General features: G+C 40.1%; 2 protein-coding genes across 6 annotated transcripts; one reads left to right on the top strand and one right to left on the bottom strand.

Moving 5' to 3' along the window:
- The first annotated feature begins 425 nt into the window (after positions 1-425).
- On the top strand, positions 426-18,560 carry LOC124856147 (leucine-rich repeat neuronal protein 1-like). Of its 3 annotated transcripts, XM_047346380.1 has the most exons (3): positions 426-650; positions 2,131-2,168; positions 15,476-18,560. In XM_047346380.1, the coding sequence occupies exon 3, from the start codon at positions 15,629-15,631 to the stop codon at positions 17,774-17,776; it is 2,148 nt and encodes a 715-aa protein (XP_047202336.1). In that variant the 5' UTR covers positions 426-650; positions 2,131-2,168; positions 15,476-15,628; the 3' UTR covers positions 17,777-18,560. The 3 variants fall into 3 exon arrangements, with proteins under 3 accessions (XP_047202336.1, XP_047202335.1, XP_047202337.1); XM_047346379.1 differs by lacking the exon at positions 2,131-2,168; XM_047346381.1 differs by lacking the exons at positions 426-650; positions 2,131-2,168 and adding an exon at positions 11,533-11,856.
- Positions 18,561-19,490: 930 nt separating this feature from the next.
- Positions 19,491-26,102, bottom strand: sumf1 (sulfatase modifying factor 1). 3 transcript variants are annotated; one of them, XM_047347660.1, is made up of 10 exons: positions 26,087-26,102; positions 25,808-26,007; positions 24,659-24,832; positions 24,477-24,551; positions 23,011-23,093; positions 22,755-22,877; positions 22,561-22,675; positions 20,726-20,839; positions 20,584-20,643; positions 19,491-19,820 (listed from the first exon to the last, which is right to left on the bottom strand). In XM_047347660.1, coding segments are annotated over exons 1-10 (1,047 nt in total). In that variant the 5' UTR covers positions 26,088-26,102; the 3' UTR covers positions 19,491-19,718. The 3 variants fall into 3 exon arrangements, with proteins under 3 accessions (XP_047203616.1, XP_047203615.1, XP_047203617.1); XM_047347659.1 differs by lacking the exon at positions 26,087-26,102 and having other exon boundaries at positions 25,808-26,080; XM_047347661.1 differs by lacking the exons at positions 19,491-19,820; positions 20,584-20,643; positions 26,087-26,102 and adding an exon at positions 22,314-22,380 and having other exon boundaries at positions 22,469-22,675; positions 25,808-26,080.

Raw genomic sequence — 26,102 nt, 5'->3', positions numbered from 1 at the left:
GAGATCCACTTTGAAGTACATTCCATAATAATTATGAATCACTGAGTAGCAGGTCATTAAATTTAGATCATATATGGCCTCCTGGTGCCAAATGTCTTTTGATATCCTCTCCCCCAGCATCCTCTTTGAAGCTTAAGAAAAAACGATGAAAAACACGTTCCAGTGATGTTGACCCACTGAGCGAACACAGCCTAAAACTGAGCAGCTCTGAACCCAAGTCAGCCAGTCAGAGCGCTCGGAAAGTCATTGGGTCCTTCATCACCACAGTACCACAGGGTGGGACTTTTGTTCCCATGGCAGCAATGTCACAACAGATGGTGAGGTTGCCTGTTCGGGCTCAACAGTGAGTGTGAGGTGGGTTTGAGTCCAGCTGACCTGCGCAGGGGTGGGCGGGCAGAAGGGGGGCAGCTGTGCATCTCTGGAAGCTGCTGGGGCATCATTGTGTTTGCAGCACCACGATTGGAGTGGGACGGATACAGCTGCATCCACTTCTACAGTTTTTTTTTTTTTTTAACCATCCCGACAATTTACACTCAGAAACAGAAACTGCACATTTCGCGCATCCTCCGTGCGCCGAGGAGGCTGACTGGTGTCACATATGATTGCCTGCAGCATTCCTGCGTTCTTACTCAGGATACAGCGCTTCATAGGTGAGTGCCATCTGTGCTGTTTGTGCATTTCCTCTAATGTTTTTATCTGTTAATTGTTCTGCATTTGTAATTTCCCTCTTATGTTGAACCTTTTCTAAGATACATACTTGATGATATCGTGCCTTACACGTTTAAAGAAGTGCACTGATCAGCAAAGATGAAATCAAACAATAAGTGGTGCCGGTCCTCGTGTTTTAAATAAAATATTGCTCTGGAATTTGAAGTATAGAAAAAGCTTTTTTTTTACGCATGGACAATTGCGCATGATTTCTCTGTAACATGTGCGCTTGTTTGTTCTTATAAATACAGTTTGCAATCATGCTGCGCCCTGTAGTGGATCATTGTTTCTCTTGATGTGCAGAGATGAGAAAATGGAAACAAAGAAAACGAGCAGCAGATCTGTGTGCTATGCTGGGGTGTAAAAATGTTGGTTCCCCATAAAAAGCACAAATGATAGCCTATGACTGTATAAATGCATTTCCACGCCGCTCGGTATTAAATCTTACTAGCAGCTCCATGCATAAACCGCAGCATCTCCTCCCGGTGCAGAGCTCTGCTGGAATAGCTGTGCAGCGGCTTATCTGATTGTCTGCCTCTAAGTGAAGAAGTCAAATTCTGAGGCAAAGAGGGGAGAACTTAATAGAAATGTTTATTCGGCAGAAGTTTCACAGAAAAGTAGACATTTCTATAGTTTGGCTTATACTTTTTATTATAAGGGGCTTTGATTTGCACTAATTAACTGAAAGGTACCTGCAACTAACATCAATAATGTAATGGAGAAATAATGTGGTTTATTTTTCACATAGCAAGCAGCTATATCCCTTATATAAGTTAGACTAGTACATACAGGAGTATAACTTTGTGTACTGCCTTTGCCTTGTGAATAAAAGGACACAGCTGATGCAGATGTCACCCAGTGGCCCAGTCCCACAATAGTTCACAAGGTTGTGCCACCTTCCCCCAGGCTGACAGCTCACAGCTCTGTGACGTATCTCCTCCAGCCGTGGGGAGGAGTGTGAGAAAATTCCCTAACAAAGACACATCTTGGTGTGTCTGAGTGTGTTTTGGATTGGAGCCATTGTGCGCAATAGGCCGGATTCTGCAGCATGTGTTCCTGTCTGGGTTCTCACAGCAGTGGAGGGGAGAGGCAAGGGTGCAACAGCCTGACCTCCCCCAACTTAGACAGCAAAAGGTGCTGTTGGGGATGATTTTTTCTGAGGGTTCAGTCACTAATGTAGAACATGTTTATATTATATATATTATATATATCTATAACAATAAACATGAGACATTTCTGTTTTTGATGAAACTGTATGAGTTGAGGTGTAATTAAAGCTAATATCCAATCTTTTCTGTAAAATTAATGAAACTCTCTGTAGCTATTTTTTGTCATCTATAAAACATATAAAACAATATATTTTTTTTCTGTTTGTTGAAAATCATTATTTAATCAAAATAAAATCTACCTTTCCAAAAACAGGCATCCAGGCACAAATGCCTCTGGTGACATCACAAAAGGTAACAGGGTATTTTTTAAAATTTTATTTATTTATTGTTTTTGTTTACCCTGTATTTGCACATTTCTAACAAAATACCCCATTTAAATTTGTTTTTTAATGTCAGTTAACCAGCTTAGTTCTTGCACCTCTTGTGATGCCTTCAACCTGAACACACTCAATGCAGAAATAGAATATTTTTTCTTCAGTGCACTTTAAAAAAAGTTGGTATTTAGTGAACTCCTGGTGTGCAAATTCATACTTCTGGGCTTTGTTTTAATTGTCACTGTAAATTTGCTATTGAAATGTGTGCATTATTGCAATCACAAAGGATTACTTGGATATAATATTTCATAGGACGCTATATTTGTGTTGCCCTGCGATGGACTGGCGATCTGTCCAGGGTGTACCCTGCCTCTCGCCCATAGACTGCTGGAGATAGGCACCAGCTCCCCCGCAACCCACTATGGAATAAGCGGTAGAAAATGACTGACTGACTGGCTATATTTTAAGCAAATATGCATGCAAATTCTGCTTGCCAATAATATCTTTGGCCTGTTGGATAGACTTTTAATGCCACAGATGTACTTAATGTATATTTTTTGTGGCCAGAATACTTAAACTCACATGGAATAGTGGGGAAGCAAAAAGACATACAAAAGTACATAAAATGTGGGTTAATTATAGTCAATTTCAATGAAATGTTTTCCTGATATTGTGCAGCCCTACTGGATAGTATCTTTCATTATAAACAAGACTAATATGCATTTTGATGAAATTTTAAAGATGGATTTTCAACTTACACACAGTCAAGGCTAATACTCTTTCCTGTTAAAACAATCAAACTAACGTTAGATACAGATTGTCATATTTTTTCTATTTGTTTTGGTTTTTTGTTGTACATTTTCAATGAATAAAGATAAAATCTACCCTTTCAAAATCAAGCTTCCTCGCACCCATGCATCTAATAACATCACAAAAAGAATAAGACAACAAATCAGTTATTCTTAGCATGTTTTTTTTTTTTGAAATTGTTCTTGTTTTTTTCTTATTGTGTTCTGCTTAGCTGCAGCAAATCATGTGCAGGTATTACCAAATTTTGAAAATCTGGTCATATATCGCAAACATATAAGGTTGAGCCCCTTGAAACTGAAATGCAACTTATGTCAAAGTGTGTCAAACGTTGCTTGTCTGCTATAGTGCTTATTAATGGCAAGTGTTGAGCTCCATTCCTACACCTCTTGTAAAGTCATTAATGCAAATTAAAAAATGGCAAATATGGTTTGTTTTCTTCTGCTAACTTCGTTTCTTGTGAAAAACAGAAGAAAAAAAAATCCATACTTTAATACCCATTTTTGTATTTATTGTTACAGTACTTTTGTTAATAAAAACAATACACCATTAGATTCTTTATTAGATTTTCTTTATTGGTAATTTTCTTTATTGGTAATTTATTGGACCCTATTTGGTAACAATTATGAAAAAGCAAAAAAAGCATCATTGCTTTTGGCTGATTTATTGTATGCAGGCTGATTAACACTATGCGTGCTAACTTTACCTGGATTCCCCAGGGATTGGAGACTTTGGCATGGTAGCATGATTGATCGGTTCACCACTGACAACATATTAGGTCTTCACAGTGTGACTGAACAGGGACCTTTAAAGTGGATGGAGAGGTTGCGGGCAAAGCGTGGAAAGACAAAAGATATAAGCCAGAGAAGAAGAATTGTGTTAAGATCCGTCTCGGTTCCACTGGGAAATAAGGTGACCAATAGGAAAATCTTGAGACAATTTGCTGCCCTGCAACTTTTAAACCTCAGTGGAATCTTGAGAGGCTTTGTCCAAGTTTGCAGGATAATTTGTTCCCTTTCAGTTCAAATTTAGCTAAAGGACTTTCTTTGTCCTTCCTTCAGTTGATCACTTTCCTTCCCGCGACCTTCCGGCTGAAACAGAACTCTCTATCCTACTTCTCTTTCTGACAGAGTGGACATGCGTCCGTCTCCTCCTCCTCGGCTTTATGCCTCCTCTATCAGCAGCTGCAGCAAAGCCGCCTGTGATGTGAAGTGAGACGCCTGCATACTAATGGAGCAGAAGCAGATATCTCCCAGGCAGGGCATGGAGAAATATCAGGAAATGTTTTTACTTTTTTGCTGTAAATTATTGCAATATATTTAGACAGCTGAGAAATATGCCATGTTAAGCTTTCTGAAAGATCCTGCTGTATTTACTGCTTGGGTTTATGCAGGGTCTTAAGGCAGGGACCACATACCCTGTTGTGTTTTGAATTAGTACTGTTACAGTCACCTTCTTCAGGAGGGATGGCACCATATGATCTCCTCATGTCTGCTTCTTATTTGGTTACCAAACATTAAAGCTGGTGGCATAGCCGTTACCATGACGATGTCATTCCTGGGAGCTGCTGATTCACTTTAATTTAGCACCCAGTATGACAAAAAACCCCAGAAACAGATGGGGGAAAGCTGCTCCTCCTGTGAAAAACATTAAGTGTTATCATCTGAGGTTCCTCCTGCTTGTGTTAGTGTAGTATTACTGTTGCCGTGTTTGTGTCTAAATTCTACATAGAAGGATCCATCTGCAGGTCTGCAGCTCCTCTATTCACTCTGATTATCCTGCTCACTGTATAGTTAACCTCTGTATTGCCCCATTGCCTGATAACTGTGTTTATCAGATGTAGCATGTTATAAAGAAGATAGGCCTCATTAGTATCCCACAATCGCATTCTACTGCCTTGTTATAAACCTCATTGCAATACCATGGCAGCAGGTTTGTATGAACCGAGTGCAAATATTAGCTGTAAAGTGCCTTGCAAAAGTATTCTCATGTTAAAGAAAAAACATCAATGATTTTTTTTATAGGAAGGAAAGTAATACGTAGATTTTGCATTTTTTTTTACTAATGAAAATTTGAAAGCTATGGTGTATATTTGTAGTCAGCCGCTTTCCTCTGATTCCCCTAAATAAAATCGAGTGCAATTAATAGACTTAAGAAATCATCAAATTAGTAAACAGTCCATGGGTAATTTAATCCCAGTATAAATCCAGCTGTTCTGTGAAGGATTCAGAGGTTTGTCAGAGAACATCAGTGAACAAACAGCATCATGAAGACCAAGGAACACAGCAGACAGGTCAGGAAGAGAGCTGTGGAGATGTTTAAAGCTAGGTTATAAAATCCTATCCCAAGCTTTGAACATCCCACTTAGAACTGTTCAGTCCGTTATCCAGAAGTGAATATAGCACATCTTCAAACCAAGACATGGCTGTCAACCCCTTATTAGTACTGTATACTGTTTAGTGAATAATTGGTAATTCACTTGGTTTAAATGGCATGGCCAAATGTATTTAATAATAATAGTAATTATTATAATTCACCACTCGAGAAATCACTTGTCACCAGAGGATAAATATTTCCAACTGAATCAGAATTGGCAAATGTCTGATCAAGTTATTCAACCATAGTCAAATGGTGGGGGCCAAGGTATAAAGGGTTTCCCTAGATGAATGACATATTACATTTTTTGCTTTTTCATTTTTATATTGGTTAAAAATATTGGTTCCTCTAATGATTTATTGGTGGGGACAAATCTACATTTTTCCCGGATTGGGGGGTCCAGACCCCCCTGTACCCCAGTGATCTCCAACAATGTGTCAACCTAAACTGACAGGCTGGGTAAGGCTAACATTAATGGTAAATTCACCCAATCACACTGACAAACGCACACACGTTTATACACCAGTCATTTATATAGAACCATAGGCAACCTTGGGTGAGTGCCTTGCCCAGAGGCACATGGAGATGCTGCAAGAGGAAGATGGAATCAACCCCACAACTTTTGGATTGCAAGAACTGCAAAACTATTCTACCTATTGTCAGAACCAGCCAAGAGGTGGATGGTAATTCTGGAGGAGCTGCAGAGATCCACAGCACAGGTGGAAGAATCTGTCAACGGGACATTTAGTTGTGCACGCCACAAATCTGACCTTAGTGAAAGAGCTTTAATTGTTAAAGAAAGCCATAAAAAGTTCTGGTTACAACTTGTCACAAGCCATGGAGGGGGCAGAAAACACTGTTCAGATGAGACTAAAGCTGGACTGTTTTGCCTTCTTGCACAAACCGTCAGCAGAAAACTAAAACTGCTCATAACTCTGAACACATTATGTCTTAGGTGAATTATTTTGTTGGCAACAACATGCTTTGAGGATGCTTTTCTTTAACATTGACAGAAAGTCTGATCAGAGTTGATGGAAAATGGATGTCACTCAACACAGGGCAGTACTGAAATAAAACCTGTTAGAGGCTTTAAAAGATTTGAGATTGGAGAGGGTCTCCACCCTCCAGCAGGACACCCTTCCTAAACATACAGCCAGAGCTACAATGAAATGGTTTAGATCAATGCATATTCATTGATTAGAATGGCCAAGTCAAAGTCCAGACATCAATCCAAATCAGAGTCTGTGGTGAGACTTGAAAACCGATGTTCCAAACACTCTCCAATCTGACTGAGCTTAAGCTATTTTGCAAAGAAGAATAGGCATAAATGTCAGTGTTTAGATGTGCAAATCTGATGGAGACATACCTTCAAAGACCTGCAGCTGTTATTGCAGCAAAAGGTGGTTCAATAAACTATTGACTCAAGGGGTCTAAAAACAAATGCACATCACATGTTTTTAGATTCTTATTAGTGAGAAACCATGTATTGTTTCCATTCCACTTCACAGTTTTGTACCACTTTATGCTGGTCTAGAAAGTTCCAATGAAATAAATGAAAGTTTGAAAATGTGCGAATACTTTTGCTAGGCGGCTGCACGGTGGCACAGTTGGTAGCAATGTTGCCTTGCAGCAAGAAGGTCCTGAGTGCGACTCCTGGCCAGGGGTCTTTCGGCATGGAGTTTGCATGTTCTCCCCGTGCATGCGTGGGTTCTCACCGGGTACTGCGGCTTCCTTCCATAGTCCAAAGACATGCCTGTTAGGTTAACTGGTCTCTCCAAATTGCCCTTAGGGGTGTGAATGACTGTTTTCATGGTTGTTTGTGCGTTGCCCTTCGATGGATTGGCGATCTGTCCAGGGTGACCCCACCTCCCGCCCACAGACTGCTGGAGATAGGCACCAGCTTCCCCGTGACCCACTATGAAAGAAGCGGTATAGAAAATGATTGACCTTTGCTAGGCATTGTGTACAAGTAGCTGTAGATAGATGTATGCAAACTTTACACTGATAATGTATGAGTAGAGTAAAACACTGATAATGTATGAGTAGAGTAAAACCTCTCAGGGATTTGGTGAGAAAAGAAGATAAATCTCACTGCTGAGCTTTCCGCTCACAGTCAGCTGGATAATACTGACAGTAGCTGTTGGAGGATTTCTCTGCCTTTTTTTTTTACAGGATTCTGTGTACGGTTGCATGCCAAAATGACTTCTTGAGAAATGTAGATAATGGTGCAATCTTGGTGCCAAGAGAATGTGCATGAGAAGACAGATTATACAGATTTCCTGTATTCGGGTGCTGGTACATACCTGGTGTGACTCCGGTGTTATTCTTACTTGTAATCTCAGTAACATTCTTTGGCTTTTTGAAGGCGGTGTCCATGTTCACTGATGTTGTAATAATGTAAGGTATATTTTCTAATATTGTAAGCTTAAGGTAATGCTGGGAGCCAGTCTCAGTGGAGCTGTCTGCGGCATCTAAGAGTGCACAGGAGAGAGACTAACAGAGAATTTGTGCACTTAAGTGATTATCAAACAGGTCCTCAGTGAAAACAAGAATACTTGTTAAGCAAACCTACACACAGTCAATAAGGTCAAAACATAGGTGCAGTGAGGGATCCCAGGGAGCGGATACAGACCCCCACAGTGATACCAGCCTGCCAAAAGAACCTGCTGCCAGGTGTCTGAGTTTTATTGCTTCCGTTTGAAAGCAGCGATTAATCCGCCGGCCTCCTCGGATTTAATATCTGAGCTGCGCAACACATTCAAAAAGAGAGGACGAGACAAAATAATCACTGAGTCAAACAATTTGCGTATAAAAGCACTATAATTATGGGTAATTAAGATAAATAAAACATGACTGGATCATTTGGGAAACGGGATGATGGGTGATTAAAACAGAGGTAGACGGTACGTTGGCAGCAGTTATTCTTAATCAAAACCAACACAGAAAAGAAAAGAAGCTGAAAGTCCCAGCTGGTGTAATTTAGTCCCATTGAGGGAATCAGCTCAGTTTGTTTGTGGCTGGATCTCTGCAGAATCCAACCACCTAACAGCAGGCATCATATGGAGGTAAATTTGTCTCAATATTATTCAATCAAAAAAAAAACTAATCTCAATCACAAAAAAAAAAACTAATCTCAATCAAAAAATATTAAGTTGTGATCAAAACTTTCAGTTGTAACAATTTTTTTTAAATGGAATATTTAATTTTGGGGAGAAAAGAAATTTGTTTGAAAAAACTTTTTTTGATTAAAATGACAATTTTTTTCTCACGAAGAGTAAAACGTTATTTGCAAAACATAAACTTTTATTTGCGCATGTCAAAAATCTTTGGTCACGAGTCTCGCTCTTTTGGTTTTGACGCTCTCTGTTTTTGGTTGAACTCAACGAATTTTGAGTTCTGGAAACATGAACATCCTGGGCGGGGCCTAAATACGAACGCTGTAAGACGTTTCCCTATTGGTTAGCGCTGACTAAAGCAGCAGACTCTGATCCCTCCACCTCTGAACGTCTGCTCAAACTGCAGGGCTTGCAGCGTCGCTTCAGTTAGGAGACATCAACTCTACAGAAGAAAACTGCGGTTAAGTGAGCTGACAGTCAGAAATACGCGGTGACGTCAGACGACACCAGCTCTCTCTTAAAGATTAGCGTCACGCATACAAGGTGCATTACGGTAATGGAGCAGAAAGGACCCCGATCCTGGCAACGGTTGAGAAAATAAGAGGAAAACAGAAAAGGAACCTACAGAACATTTATATTAATTAAATTTTTACAACTTTCACATTCATGATTTATGTAAAATAATAAATATTTAATATTTTACTGTACAGTTTTGGAGAAATACACAAATCAATGTACCTCAAAATGCTTAACCAGTATATGCTTTTGCCTAACTTTGAGGAATTTATTTCTCCAAAACCATGAGAGGTGACAACACAATCTCTTCAGATTTTATTAGAGGGTTATCTATATTATAACCAGAATTAATATTTCATAATTTTACCGCGTATTTCTGACTGTCGGCTCACTTAACCGCAGTTTTCTTCTGTACAGTTGATGTCTCCTAACTGAAGCGACGCTGCAAGCCCTGCAGTTTGAGCAGAAGTTCAGAGGTGGGGGGATCAGAGTCTGCGGCTTTAGTCAGTGCTAACCAATAGGGAAACGTGTGCGTTCACACCAAACGCGATTTCTGCAAAAGGAGCGGCCAATTTACATGTTATCCCTATCTAGAGGCGCGTTCCGGAGCGGCGCGGTACGGTGCAAAGGACGCGCAGGGCGCGGCGCGGAAGGCGCGCCAAGCGAAGCGGGAGCGATGGACGAGTTGAAAAATCTGAACTTTTTCCTAAATCAGGGACTGGATGTGGCTGTGACGTAGGGTGAAGGACCAAAGCGGAGAAGAAGCAGTTGTCAGTGATGGAGGACCAGATCATAGTAGCGGTGTGCGGCAAGCCAGAGTTGTATGACTCAACTAATTACTTTTACCGAGACAAGTACAGAAAGGAACTGGCCTGGTTATGTTTAGGCACAAATATCTTAAATTTAGGAGATGTGGACATTAAAAATCGGCTGTTTTTTTTTTACTGAGCTGAGATTTATTTACTCACCGAAGACAGATGGACAGGTGTTCAGCAGCGGGGATACAGCGCCGGTAAACCGCGGTGAAGTTAGTTTGAAGTTGGATGTTCAAGCTCCGCGGAGTTAGCGGCATCTAGCTCACAGTTGATCCGATTCAGGCACTCAGATTTTCCACGATTGTTTGGTACGGAAACTTATTGACGGTCTCTAGTGAACCACCGCGCGTCAGAAGAGGGAGCAACAGAGAGCAGCTAGCCGAAATCTGGGTGCCTGACTCGGATCGGCCGTGGGCTGGATGCCGCTGGCTCCGCGGAGCTTGAGTGTCCGGTGTCCGACTGCGGTCGCCGGTAGTTGGCGTCCCGGAGGCCAATTCATCTCCCAACGCGGGGCAGCAGATCTTCGAACTGGGTCCTGGATAGACAGAAGTACCGCTGAAATCGACCGTCATCCAGACACAGCTCCTGGAGTAGGTGGTGGTAATCTCCGAATTGTTCCCGTCCCTGAAGAATCTGGTGAACACAGGGACATTGATGTCGGCGGCGTTTTTCGGCTCTCCACAGGTAAAACACCATTATTATACGTGAAATCCATGTCCGTCATGTTCAGTTGAAACCAGAGAAATCGCAGAAATCGCGTTTGGTGTGAACGCAACTAACATCGTTCGTCTTTAGGCCCCGCCCAGGATGTTCATGTTTCCAGAACTCAAAATTCTTTGAGTTCAACCAAAAACAGAGAGCGTCAAAACCAAAAGAGCGAAAGTCGTAACCAGAGTTTTTTGACATGCGCAAATAAAAGTTTATGTTTTGCAAATAACTTTTTTCTCTTCGTGAGAAAAAATGAGTCATTTTAATCAAAAAAAGTTTTTTCAAACAATTTTTTTTTCTCCCCAAAATAAAATATTCCATTAATAAAAAAATTGTTACAACTCTGAAAGTTTTTATCACAACTTAATATTTTTTGATTGAGATTAGTTTTTTTTTTTTGATTGAGATTAGTTATTTTTTTTATTGAGATTAGATTTTTGTTTGATTGGATGATATTGAGACAGATATACCTCCATAGCATCAGTGTCATTCAGAAAAACTGTAGCACAACTAAAATTTGATCCTAAAGTTTGTGCTGGATATTTTTACTGTTTTGCATTTTGCTGTTAAGTAACTTTTAGAGGATTTTTGTTCCTTGGTATTCACTTCTGAGTTGTTTGTGGATCGTTTTCTATTTAAATGTGGGACAAAAAAAGAGTGTGTTAAGAGGAACCAACGAATCACTCTACAGGACATGGAAAAGCAAAAACAATCCATGTTTCCTTCATCAGAATATCAGTGGAGCTTGTCAGTTTTGATGGGAGACTGCCATGATTTGCAGGTGTTGAGTTTTGTTTTGAGTCTTGCCTCTGATCATTGTTTATGTTTTCCAGGTGCTGCTTTAGTTCATTCCTTTAGGTTTAGTTTCTTGCCCTATTCAAGGTGCATTTTAGTTCTGTTACATCTGTAAGATTTATCCTTTGGTTTCATTGTCTTTGTTTCGCTGTTCAGTTCAATTCATGTTTTGCTTCTATTTTCAGCCACTGCCACCTTAATCAGCTTCATTCGATCCACCTGCTTCATGCCAGTCAGTCCCACTGTTTTCACCTGTGTCATGCTCTTGATACACTCTTCTGTTCTGTCTAGTCCTTGCTGGAGAATACTGGGTTGTCTCTTTTTTTCTTCTCATGTCCAGATTTAAGTTTTCTTTTTAATGTCCCTGTTCTGCTGCTGCCTGCCTGCCTGGATTTTGGGTCCACTACAAGAACTGCATTCGTGACAGAGACTATAGTTCACGTACTCCTGAGCCTAGCTGGGATAGAGGATGTGGAGTTTTTTTTTTCCTTCTCTGATAATACAGCACCATTCAAATGCTTTTTCACATCAGGTCAAACTTTTTGTGTTAACCATTTCAATAGAAGAACAAAGGTTTAAATTTAAATGTACCACGCTTTCTTTCATATTTTATGGCAGTTCGGTGTATTGTTTTTGCTTTGTTGAATATTTTAGAGAAAAAAATAGTTTTTTGCACATGTAAACATTTTTGCTCGTCCAGAAATTGAAGGTCTGTGATCACGTTAACAAAGGTCTCTTAAATAGCTTTTTGACCAAAACTACAGGTGCCCCTGATAAAGAAAAGAGGGTTGCAGCAAGAATGGCAAATAAAGATCTGTGAGATTTATCATAGGATTGGTGGAAAACTAAACAAAAAAAACAAGCTGTATGCATGTATGAAAAATAGGTAAATTTGCTCCTTCACCAATTTGTACCTGTATTTTGTACCTGTGAACTGACCATTTTATATCCATCTACTTAACACAGCTTCTTAGTTTATTTCTCTTTGTTACGAAACGGTGAATGGCTGGTACAAACTGACAGATGGTCAGTAGGCAGACAGCCTCCTGGTACGCACTGACTGGGCAAAAGGATAAGAATCTGAGTATCTTTGAGATCCACCAAGACTTATCTTCAGTTATGATTGTAGGACCTCAGGTGGCCACCAGTGGCCTTTTTGTCATTTTTCTTTGAAAGTAGGCAGATAGGAAATGGGGTGAAGGTAGGGCTGAAGCATCTCTACACATGGGTGTTATGCTCTACTGCTGCGGCAGCGCCCTGCCTAGGTGTTTTCTGTTTTTTTAAGAACCACCACCCTCAGTGATGTAACCAGCAGTGCAGTAGTCACCAAATTATTTTTAACCTTCACCCACTCCATCCCAAGGTGCTGCAAGCTGAGCCAGGCATCTGTTTTTCAGAACATTTTGTGGAAATATTTCATAACTCTGAGGGTTTCCTTTATTTTCAGGAGATCTCTGGGCATAATTTATTACATTTAGAAAGGTGGTGCATTGTGAGCACAAATATACATAGTGCCTGACAAAATTATTCACACCCCTTTTTCACATTTTGTTATGTTACCAACAAGAACTTCATAGTATTTATTGGGATTTAACGCTACAGACCACACAAACCAGCTGATAATTATGAAGTGGTAGGAGAAGGTTTTCAATTTTCTTTATAAATACACATCTAAAAAGAGTGAATACCTTGAAGAAAAATTTTTGGCTGCAATTACAGCAGCAAATCTTTTGGGATATGTCTCTACCAGCTTTCCAGACAGACTTAAACTTTGCCCCATTTTTATTTTCAAAATAGCTCAGTTTTACTCAGATTGAATGTAGAGCATCTACAAGCATCAAATTTTAGGTTTGCAACAATCTATTAATTTTATTTATGTCTGGGCCATTCTAACAAAATAATCTACTTTGATCTAAACCAGTGTATTTGCTTTGGCTTAATACTTGGGGTCGTTATCCTGCTGAAAGGTTAACCGTTGCCTCAGTCTCAAGTGTTTTGCAGATTTCTCTCCAGGATTGCACTGTGTTTAGCTCCAGCTGTCTTCCCATCACTGTTACCAACTTCCATGTCCCTGCTGAAGAAAAGCATTCCCATAGCCCAGGGGAGCCAAAGTCCAGTCCCTGAGAGCTACTATCCTACAGCTTTTAGATGCATCCCTTCTGCAACACACCACAGTCAAATGGCTGAATTCCCTCATCAACATGTGATTTAGCACTGCAGAGGCTTGGTAAATGGCCATTCATTTGATTCAGATGCGTAGGATAGTAGTTCTCGAAACATAGGACTCAACCACTGCCATACCATGATGCTGCCACCACCACTTTTCTCAGTGGGGATGGTGTGTTCAGGGTGATGCAATGCTAGCTTTCTTTCACCCACAGTCTTTTGCTTATAAGCCATATTTCCCTACCTAAGCTGTGGATCTGCTGCTTCTCTGAATAACGATTTTCTTACTTGATCAGCCAGTTTAACTGGACAGTCATGTCATGTTGGAGTTGCACTGTGACATAGTGTGGTTTGTAGAGCTTATAATGCTGCTTTATTACCTAACACTGCTTTAAAGTTCTCTATCTGCACCACTGCTGTGCTCTGTGGTCTTCACGATGCTGTTTGTTCAATAATGATCACTAACAAATCTCTAAGGCCTTCACAGAACAGCTGGATTTATACTGAGATTAAATTACACATACATTGACACGATTTTCTGTTTAGGTGAATTCTGAAGGCTGTTGGTTGCACTGGACTAGATTTTATTTAGGGGTCCCACAGTAAAGAGGACTAAATTAAAATGCCTAACACTTTTAACACTTTTTTCAGATATACATAATTTCTGAGAAGTTTCGAGTATAATTGTATAATTGTATAACTGTATAATTATGCTCTACTTTGTGTTGGTCACAACATAAAATGCCAATGAAATACATAGGAGATTATGGTTGTAACATGAAAAATTTGAGAAAGTTCATAAGGTGTGAATACTTTTGCAATGTAGTATTGATCTTTTTATATGTAACCTTTATTTACCCAGATAAAAAAACTAATTGACAAAAAATCTCCTTTTCAAGAGGGACTTGGCAAGACTACATGAAGAATAAAATGTGGCTATAGTCACAAGTTATTAAATATTCACAGTAAAAAGCTTAGAAACATGATCTGCTGATGGATGAAGTTAAACTAGATTGTTTTGTATGCAACGAGCAAAGGTTTGTTCAGGAGAAAAGGTGAAGAATTTAAAGAATACATTTATAATTCTAACCTTTAAGTACCACAGTGGATCAGCTATGTTTTGAGTTTGCCTTTCATCCAGTTGGCACAGGGAACGTTTTATATGTGCATTAAACATAAGATTTGATTAAATATGATTTGATAAAATTCTGGATACAACAAAACATCTCTAAAAAGCTGGACGTGATGAGAATATGACTGCTGGCGACATGTTCCATAGTCTACATGACCCTAAACATACCTTAAAATGGAAAAAAAACTTCAATAGATGCAAGCTTTAGAATTTGCCATGCCAGAAACAGATCTAGGTAAAACGGTATTGACAAATAAACACAAAAATTTTAAGTCATTAAAATATACCTTAGAAATAATGGCGGCAATAATGCATCATTTTCTTTGCTCGTCTTAGCTTAGAACCTGGACATGTTCAGAGATGGCAATGAGTGATGTTATAAAACTAGTAAACACAAAGTCATTTCATAAACCTCTGACTTTCTGACGTGTATGCTGAGTTGTGGCTGATTAAAGGCCCCCGCACTCCCTGCATTTTAAGCCTATTGCGTAATCGGCTCACAGAAAGGCTTTGCCGGCCCAACACACTCGTTCAAGCAGATAACTGATACTAAGCTGGTACGAAAAAAATAAAATCAAACAAGAGAGAGAAACACTCGTTCTGAATCTCCAAGGAGACAAACTCCCCAAGAAAGCTAAAATTAAACTGATCATCCTGGAGACTGACAAACACAACCAACACTACATACAGGCTGCCTTATGTTAAGTTAGGTAATTAAAATAGGTAAAGGTTAGGTAAAGCTAAAACTTTCTGTGATGAAACATGAAGATCCACCTCATGCTTTATTAGATTTTTGCATTATATATTCTCAGTTTTATTGCTGTTAATTATTTCTGCTTTCCTCTCTTTTTAGGTTGGGAGTGATTTGGCTTTGTCAAATACATCCACCTGGCTTAGGAATCAGCTCCTTTAGCAGCAAAGTACACCGATGTTTGTGAGGCATTCCTTCTTACCCTTCTTGCAAACACTGCCTTTTTACTAAGCCCTTTGATAGAGCGTAGCAAACATGGCAATCGGCTCTCAGCTTTGGCCTCCTCCGGTCTTGCTGTGCGTAGGATTTCTTTTGGCTTTTCTTTTGCCTGTGTGCAGCAAAGAATGTCCACGTTTGTGTGTTTGTGAGATCCGCCCCTGGTTTACCCCCCAGTCAACATACAAGGAGGCAACAACAGTCGACTGCAACGACTTAAAACTGACGCATATCCCCACTAACCTGTCAGCAGATACTCAAGTGTTGCTGCTGCAAAGTAATGCTATCTCTTGTACCAGCGGAGAGCTGCAGGTTCTGTTGAACCTGACGGAGCTTGATCTGTCCCAGAACAACTTTACCAATGTGGAAGCTGTTGGCCTCAGAAACATGAATCATCTGACTACTCTGCATCTGGAGGAGAACCAGATCAAAGAGTTGCCAGACCACTGCCTGGGAAATCTCACCAGCCTCCAGGAACTCTACATTAACCACAACCAGATAAGCTCCATCTCCCCTCATGCATTTTCAGGTCTAAGCAGTCTATTGCGGCTCCACCTCAACTCAAACAGACTCCAAGTGATAGACAGCCGCTGGTTTGAGGAAACTCCTAACCTTGAGATCCTCATGATTGGAGAAAACCCAGTCATTGGCCTTCTGGATATGAACTTTACACCTCTGGGAAGGTTGAGAAGTCTGGTTCTGGCTGGCATGGATCTCACTGATGTTCCACCAAATGCATTTGTGGGTTTAGACAATCTGGAGAGCATTTCATTCTATGACAACAAACTGGTTCGAATCCCCCAGTTAGCCTTACAAAAAGTTCCCAACTTGAAATTCCTGGATTTAAACAAAAACCCAGTTAAAAAAATTCAGGAAGGAGACTTCAGAAACATGCTAAGCCTTAAGGAGTTGGGCATCAACAACATGATGGAGTTAGTGTCCATTGATCGCTATGCTCTGGACAACCTACCAGAACTAACAAAACTGGAGGCCACCAACAACCCAAAACTTTCTTACATCCACAGATTGGCATTTAGGGACATGTCCTCTCTGGAAAGCCTGATGCTCAACAATAATGCTCTGACCGCCCTTTACCAGCACACCGTGAAGGTGCTGCCGAACCTGCGAGAGATCAGTATTCACAGCAATCCATTGCGCTGCGACTGTGTGATTCAGTGGATGAGTTCAAACAGGTCCACAGTGCGGTTCATGGAGCCACTGGCCATGCTCTGCACCGCCCCACCAGAACTCAGAGGCCAACGAGTCAGAGAGTTAAGGCTACTGGAGTCCACAGAGCAGTGCCTTCCGCTCATTTCCCATGACACCTTCCCCAGCCACTTGAACCTTGAGCTAGGAATGAGCGTCAGCCTGGACTGTCGGGCAATGGCTGAACCGGAACCTGAAATCTACTGGGTGACCCCTCTTGGTGCCAAAATCACAACAGATACTGTGTCAGAGCGGTACCACCTAAGCAGCGAGGGGACTCTACGATTGTCTCATGTGCAGGTGGAAGACTCTGGGCGGTACACCTGCGTGGCACAGAACCCAGAAGGCGCCGACACATGGGTTTCCACAATCCGTGTAAACGGGACCCTGCTCGACAGCGGTCAGGTGATGAAGATCTACGTCAAGCAGACGGAGTCCCACTCCATCCTGGTGTCCTGGAAGGTCAACTCCAACGTCATGTCCTCCGACCTGAAGTGGGCCTCGGCCACCATGAAGATCGACAACCCGCACATCACCTACACGGCTCGCGTCCCCGTCGACGTCCACGAGTACAACCTCACGCACCTCCAGCCCGCCACCGAGTACGAGGTGTGTCTCACCGTCTCCAACATCCACTTGCAGACGCACAAGTCCTGCGTCAACGTCACCACACGTGGTGCCACCTTCGCTCTGGACCTGTCCGACCAGCACCCGAGCATGGCCGTGCTGGCTGTCATGTCGACCGCCTTTGCCTTCCTCAGCCTGGCCACTGTGGGCATCTACATGGCCCGCAGGTGGAAGAGAAAAAACTACCACCACTCCCTGAAAAAGTACATGCTGAAGACCTCGTCCATCCCGCTTAATGAGCTTTACCCTCCCCTCATTAACCTGTGGGAGGCTGATGGAGAGAAGGACAAAGACAGCAGCACAGAGGGGAAACCTTCCCCTGTCGACACCTCACGCAGTTATTATATGTGGTGAGGGTATTACTTAATGAGGCCTAGCGCCTCTCTAGCAGCACAATAGGACACTCTTTTGCCATTTTGGTGCAAAAGTAAAATAACGTTGCAAGTGTTTTTTGTATTTTTAGCTTTGCTATTAAGAGGCAGAGTGATCAAGTGCAGGATTTATATTAGTATAGCGTATCGCCTTTGTTTAATCTATATCACTGTTTGTTCTTTACTCTCCAAGACGGCAGCTGTATTTAGCCTCCCGGTGGTCCTGATTGGTCTGCGCTGTTTCTGTGGTGCAATTTAGACTCCTGTTCTTTCTGGGTTAATCATGCAGCAGTAATGGGTGGAGCCTTTTTGGACCGTTTGTAGAAATAAGTTGTTTTTTTCTTGTTTTGTATAAACAGTTAATCTGTTCTGCACTGATAGATACAGAGGTTTGTGAGAACTTCAGTTAAAGGCGGACTGCAGGGTTTAGGCTCGGTAAACTGTCTAATGGATGTTAGCGGTTGTGCAGTAATGTTGTATCAACTATACATTTGAACTTTTTGATTTATGCTGTGAGGATGTAGGACTTTAGTTTGCTAAAAGTGTAACTCTAAAAATTCTAGAAATATAAAAATGTTTCTTTTGAAATTTTCTCAACAAGGTGCACTAGAACATTTTTTGACATTCTCAATTTACTTATGTTTTTGCTAGAGTTTTTGTTTACTAATTGCGTAGTTTATCATCTACACATGTAATATGTATACTTAAGTAATGATAAATAAAGATTTTGTTCTTTTGCATAAATTTGTTTTGTGTTCCAAGAGTCACTCTATTTTTCAGGTTTCAACACTCAGTTTGCCCAAGTGTTATATGACCTTTTGGTTTTATGTGGATTTTTCATTACTGTAAAAGAGGAACTTCTGAGTTATGAGTTAGGGTTAAATCTTATGTTTTGCTTGCAACACTGATCAATTTTAACAGTCAGAACTCAAATTATGTACATTTTGAGTCAGGGTTCCAGTGCAATCTTTAAAGGTGTTTTCCATACCTGAATAAGCATGGAAACAAGAAATTAGAGTACAGAAAAACCTCTTAAGTGGGGCCGCACTGTTGCCTTTCACAAACTTTGGAAATTTCACACTGGACCTCAACTAACTTGTATTCTGTGTCTTACTTGAAACAAAAGACACATTTTAACTGGTCTTATGTAATATTCTAAATTTCTAGGCAACATTTTTTTTTTCTTTCCACTAGCTACAGCTAGTGGAAAGAAAAGAAAAATGGCAGTAATCATCAAAATTAATGACTATACACACATATCACAGTGTGCAGCAATCTGTAAATAAACGTTACTTAAAGGGAATTTCTGAAATGATATTTTCATTTATAAAGATGCACCTGTATGTGTTAAAAATGCTCTGAAAATCAGCTGACCAGTCTGGAAGAAGCTGAGTGGATTGAAAATTGGAACAGCAGATACATATGAGCAGCTACTGCCCCCTAACGGTTTCTATGTGTAACTACATAAAATGGGGAATGTCCCACAAAACCCAAAATCAAGATGTCTTTTTTCTGATGAGAACTGTATTGTTTGTTGTAAACGTTAAACATATACTAATGTTTTAAAAACATTTTCTTATAGTAATTTTACAGCAACCATATAGCAGCATTCCACAATAATAGACTGAGTTGTAAATGATGCTAAATCTAAAATGAACACTGCTATATTTAAGAAAAATGATTATTAGAATAAAGACTATAAATCTCATACATTTTATTAGAAAAAGTGAAAATACATTCAAGGTGTAAAACAGGTTATCTGCAGTAACTGGATATTTCCTATATTTTCCTTTCTGACCCTAAAACCATAACGAACTGGCCGCATAAAACTGTGCCATCTAGTTCAAATCCTTCATGCATTTATCCTGCCTTCACACTTGGTTTACAGTTTAGAGGGAATCTTCTTTAAACACAAGCAGGTCGGGTTATTGTTTCTTCTGAGAAACACAGCGAAATCCCAGGTTGGAGGCTGAGCTGTCTGGAGTATTCTGGCTCCGAGCCGCACATCGGTATCTGTAGCAATAAGACTGAAGGAGAGAGAGCGAGACGGGACAGAAGATTAAGTCAAACTATAATCCTCACACTGCAGTGGGAATATTTTTAAATTAGGCTTGCTGCCTCTTTTTCTTCAGCAGAACATTTTTTGTAGAGAACAGTTTTCCTTTGCTCATATGCCGTGGACTTTTATTATGCAGTAAGCTACATTCCCATGGCAACCAGTGCTGTGGAAATTCACACTAGCAGAGTTAACACTGGACAGCTATCTACATATGCATTTCATAACTTTCATAATACATTATTCAGTATGTATTTATTTAAGTTCATGTGTATTTAAATACCATGTACATGTTTCTAGGTTGATCAGGGGCATCAAGATTAAGATTTAAGACCAGTGTTTAAACTTTCTCTGTATAGTTTTCTTGAAAAAGGGGTTCCTAGTATTTTAATTAATTATTTAGCCAATTTATATTATTATGCATTAAACTCAATATGAAAAGGTTGTGTGTATAAGCAGGAGAGCGGGATACACAGCTACGAAGCTGAGTTTTCACAAGCAGGAAGAGATGCGTGTCATAATTCTAGAGGTCAGGCAGCATCTTTGTCTGATGATAAAATCTGTTTAATGATCTGGAACATTTAAGAATGACAATAAAGAAAAAAACAAAATAAATCTGTAACGGTGGAATACAACCATCCTGCACTATATGCCACCAGGAACACATTTATAACTTCCTAATTAAGAAAGTAGGTAAGGGAGCAGTAAATAATTATAGGGTTTGCCTTCTTTACCTTGTGGCACATGTACGACCCTCCCTTCTTCACCTTGTCTTGGCCTGAAGGAGGACCGGTCTGGAAGAGAATAGAAGGTGGTAGTGACCCAAAACTAAACTCATGACAGTTAAATAGAGAAAATCCACGAGTTTTCTTTTACTGGATTGTGTTGCTCGTCTGTTGTGTGGTGCACAGTCCACCAGTCTGAGGTCCACTCCCAAACATTCCCCACCGTGTCATGCAGACCGAAAGCGTTGGCAGGAAAAGACTTAACCTGCAAAATATGGATGCGCAGGTTTGGAAAAAATGCCGTAGTTGATCTACCTGAAGCAAGTTTTTAAAGTTTTATTCATCAGGAAACAAAAACTTGCTACTTCGAGGTACTTTCTATAACTAGAGAAAGTAGTATGAAAAGCATGTTAACTTTGTTCATGTTGGTTTTCTGCTTGTGTCCCAGTTTCCTGTATCCTCATGCCTAAATGTCAAGACTAATAAATTAAAATGTGAATTTAGAATATTTTTTAAGAACAATTATATGTAAATAAAAACAACCTATTTAAGGAATTTGATTATTTCAATGATTTTGTTGCTCTTGATGACCAAATAATCAGAAAAGACTCAAATATGCTACTAAACGTGTCATGCATAAAAGCATGCATTTAAAACCTCTGCTCTTTTCAATACAAGCAGCTAAGTTTAAAACATATTGCACACCAGTCTATTTTGAATTATTGTGGCCATCTTAATAAAAAAAAAGTCTCACGTGCAGAACCTGCAAGTAGCAACCATACAACTTGCAGGTTCCTTCTTAAAATATCCAGAGCAGGGTGTGTCAGCCAGATGTTTCTCACTGCAAGAGTTTGTACATTCAAAGCACTTTTAAGATACATATGGTCTAATTTTATGCAATTTCTGTATTCTAGTGCATAACAAACCCATTAAGAGTCGTTTCAGGTATTCATCCAGACCAAGAGTCCACTGGTTAAAATGATTTTCTTTGCTATTTGTTTTTTAGATTTTACATAGATAGACATAGATATGACACAGTTTTAAAGAAGGACCTGATAAATAAAGAAGTAATCTGTATAAACAATCAAGATAGCAGCTGCTTGTCAAACTCACACAGATTTTGTTGATGTTTTTATACTGTGAAATATAATTTATCATGATTAAAAGTGACTATATAATCACTTATACGCATGTGTCTGGTATCTGGATGGAAATAAAAGAAGTTGACTGGGTTACACTAATATTTACAAAGTGTAAGTTTGAACCTTCTCCACTTCTTTGGATTTGTACATTTACTGTAGTATTCATGAAAACCTCATTACCTGGGAGCAAAGTTAAAGACTTTATGATGCTTACTATAAAGGACCAGCAACAATATTCGATGCGCCTTACATGACTAGATTTAAGTTAAAATGATTACGTTGGACAGATGGAGACTGGATCTGTATACAATTTACAGAGCTCCTACACATTATGCATGTCCAAAGGTAATATTTTTATTCACACTGCGCCACTGCCTTTTGAATCAAATCTTTTCACTATGAATTCATGGCAGATACTTATACATTGTTCAGGATTTACATTTGGACCGGAAAAAACAGAGACTGTAAGAAAACGATGGATGGACGGATGGATGTTTTAGGGAAAAGTCTTAATTTTTCAGGATTTATTTTATTTTTCCCCACACTTTTCCAGACTGGAAAAGACTTAAACCAATTTTTCACCTTTAAGAAATATACCTCAGTCCTGGTTTTCCTGTCAGTCTTTTCTCATCCGGACATTTTCTTCCTGTCAAACTGTTCTAGTCTTCAGAGAGGGAAATTCAGCATTCAGTAGAAAGCCTGCCTTGAAAAACCGGAGGTGTTGAAGCAAATGATTAAGTGGAGTATATTACCGAGACTGTGTTTTCTCCTGGCTACCCTGAAAAATGACATCTCTGTGACAGCCACAACCACGAAACTTCCCCTTCCTTCTTGTCCGACTTACAGGAGACGTTTTGACGTATCCATCCTCTCCAGAGTTGTGCACGGGGAAATCCCCCTGCCAGAGGTTGGCGTAGTGTTGTCCTTTTGGGTTCAGCTTATTCCCCCATGGGTAAAGTCTGTGAGAAGAGAAAATGCACCTGTAAGTTAAGCTCATTGATGCATGCGTTGCAATTTCTTCATTAAATCACATCCCACCTGTCTCTCAAGCCCCCCCTGCAGGCATACTCCCACTCAGCCTCAGTAGGGAGTCTCTTGTTGGCCCAAGAGCAAAAGGCGACAGCGTCGGCCCAGGAGACGTGTACCACTGGATGATCCAGCCTGCAAAAAACATTTATTGTTACTCAGACCCCTTTAAATAAAATAAAACATGAACCTAATTTGTTTTGGGATAGGGTGTACTCTAAAGCATATTAAAGGATTTTACCAGGTACATTTAGCAATTTTTGGCTACCTGTCTGTAATGTTCGAGTCTTGACCCTCTGGGTGCTTCCAGCTGGCCCCTTTCACCGGGAGCCACCAGGGGGCAGCAGCCACCTGATAACAAAGTGGTAAAACAATAACTTCTTTAATTCATCCTCTAGTCAACTTTCTGCTCACAAACTCCTTACAAGGTTTGTCTCCAGTTGTCTTTACAGAGTACAAATGGCTCTGCTGTTCTCCTGAGCTGTTGTGTCCACAGCAAAGTTTCAGCCCCATGATCAGGCATGACAGCTGAGATGAAGCGGTAAATACTCTGCTGTCTGGCTTTCGTCTTTGGGAGGCCTGTTGGACCCTACAACCAACATCTGAACCTTCTAAAGCCTCTTTAAAATCGGGAACATATAGTATGTCTTCCTGCCAGCTTAAAGTCATAAAAACTCTGTATAACCTGGATGTGGAACAGCAGAAAATTTAACTATGGATAAGTTTTGACTGGGAGAATAATATTTCTAATACAGCCCTGTCCTTGTTGCAGCCACATTTCACACTGTCCTGATGAAAGGACGGATACAGGTTTGGGATTTTTTACAGTTCTTGACTCTGAAGTTTTAATATTCTATTTCTTCCCCAACCTGCTTTTGGGGGGTTGGGCCTTTCCAGTTATAAACTCCTGAAGATGATCAATCCATCATCTTCTGCTTATCTAACTACAGGTCATGGAGGTAACAGATTTAGAAGGGAAACAAAGACAGTCTCCAAGCTCATTCTCTGGGATCCCAAGGAAGAGGTTGTTATGGAGATACTACATATAGATTTGTCCTGTTTTTGCTTTATTGTCAGACTTTAATGTTTCTGACCATCAAACTAATTATAATATCAGAAAAAAATTACCTGAGTAACAGCAGTATCAAGAAATCATTTAAACAGATCCTTTCGGACAACATGAAGTAGACTAAAGGATCTCAAAAAGAAGGATATGGCCCTGATCTAATGAAATTCAAGAACAGATGAGGAAAAAACATCACTGACATCTATAAGTCTGTAATGAGCTGCAAAGCCACTTCTAAGGGTTTCAGACTCCAATGAACCACAGTGTGAGCCGTTATTTATGAATACAGAAAATATGAAACAGCGGTGAACCTCAGGAGTGGCAGGCCTACCAAAATAAATCCAAGAGGGCATCGATGACTCATCCAGGTCAGAAGAGAACCCAGAACAACATTTGAGACTCTATGGGCCTCACCCACCTCAGAGAAGCTCAGTGTTCATGATATAAGAATGAGAAAAAAGACTAGGAAAAAATGCTGGTCATGTTTCATGTAACGGCTCTGAATAAAGAAGTACTGCTGACCAGTTTTATGGTTGGAAGTCAATTGACTTGAGTCCTCATTTCGTTGACTCTATGAAGGTGTTTCTACAGGGCTCAAACAATACTTTCTGCTGAAACATGAGGTAACCCCAAAGTGATCATATTCATGTCTGGATAAATATACTCACTGCTTGTGTAATTTGACTTTTGACAGCTTCGCTCAAAATTCCCTCAAACACAAATGAATTTCCAAATTTCTCTGCCTAAAAATCAGGAGGAAAAACAAGGTTATTCCCAGAGAAGATCGTGGGATTACAACCAGATGTAAAAATACTTCATTCAAATATTTAAAAAGAGAATTACTAGATACCTCAGTGACATAACCTGTAGCTTCGATGAAGCTCTGAAACTGCTGGTTAGTTACTTCCAGCACGTCCATGTAGAAGGAGTCCACATGCACCGCTCTCTGTGGTCCCTCACCATCCTGGGGGATACCTGGATTGTCTGTTCCCATCAGAAACTCTCCTCCAGGTATGAACACCACCTGAAAGTAGCACAAAACCTTCAGCAGCATTTAACTAAACTATATATTTATCATAAAATTCTCACGCACAACAGAGGTAATATTTTCTAATATTGTCAGTTTAAACTGCAAAATCCAAAGCTGACTGTGAGGAAAGTCTCAAAGTGACAATGAACAGTTTCTTACCACAAACTCAAACAGCCATTTTATTATGAAAAAAAAAGGTAAAAGTCACAGAAATATTAAGCAAATATTAAAAATAAACAGAGTATAAAGGATATAAAGAAATAAAACAACTAAAACAAATGCACTCTGCTTCCAATTGGTTTTGCCCTGTGCATAAAATGTACATTTCGATAAATAAGAAAAAAGAATACTAACCATGTTTGACAGAAAATAGAACAAAAACAATAAATAAAATCTTTACATAGAATTTTGCAAAATTGTTAGTAACTCCTGCACAGGAGAAGCACCCCCACAGCATGATGCTGCCACCACCAACTTTCACGCAGAGCATGGTGTGTTAAGCGATGGATTAAAGATGGACAGTGCTTCATTAGAGCTTCAAAACTTGAGATATTTTATAACCTAACTCTGCTTTAGATTCCTCCACAACTTTATCAAGTCTGCTGTGTTCCTTTGTCTTCTTATGCTGTTTGTTCACTAACACATCTGTATTTTGACTGAGATGAAATTACACCAAAGTGAACTCTATTTACTGATAAGGTGACTTTGGAGGCATTGAATTTTACTTCAGGGTATCAGTGTAAAATGGTAGGGTACAAATGCACCCTACAATTTTCAAATTTCTATCTATAAAGAATTTAGAAAGTTTATCAATTTCCTACTATTCTTTCAAAAGTATTTGCTGCTTTGTGACCGTCCACCACACAAAATACATTGGAAGGTGTCGTTGTAATGTGAAAAAATGGGTCCTGGATTTTCCACCGGGTCATAAAATATCAGACTCAGTAATTTCTTGTCATCCCCACTAACCTCAGATGTTTCCTCGTAAGCAGCTGCTGTGTATTTTACAGCGGCTTCGCTAGATGCTCTCTCCTCCGGGTCCTCAGAACCAGCGGCGGCTCTCCTCAGCTTATCGCAGCCGCAGCCCGCTGCTCCCTCCTGGGAGGCGGGCTCCTGTTCTCCTCCGCATGAACTCTGGAGACAAACTTGTACCTTGATAAACACCGCCACTAAAAGTAAGGGAAAACAGCGTACCATTCTGGTAAGTCCCTTTTTGTCAGGCTCTGATAATGTTGTTCATACTCTTACTTCCGCAAAGTCACGT

Source organism: Girardinichthys multiradiatus, chromosome 20, assembly GCF_021462225.1.
Source record: "Girardinichthys multiradiatus isolate DD_20200921_A chromosome 20, DD_fGirMul_XY1, whole genome shotgun sequence".
Classification (NCBI taxonomy): Eukaryota; Metazoa; Chordata; class Actinopteri; order Cyprinodontiformes; family Goodeidae; genus Girardinichthys; species Girardinichthys multiradiatus.
Note: the sequence above shows the minus strand (reverse complement) of the source record. Positions and strands in the feature narration are given on the sequence as shown.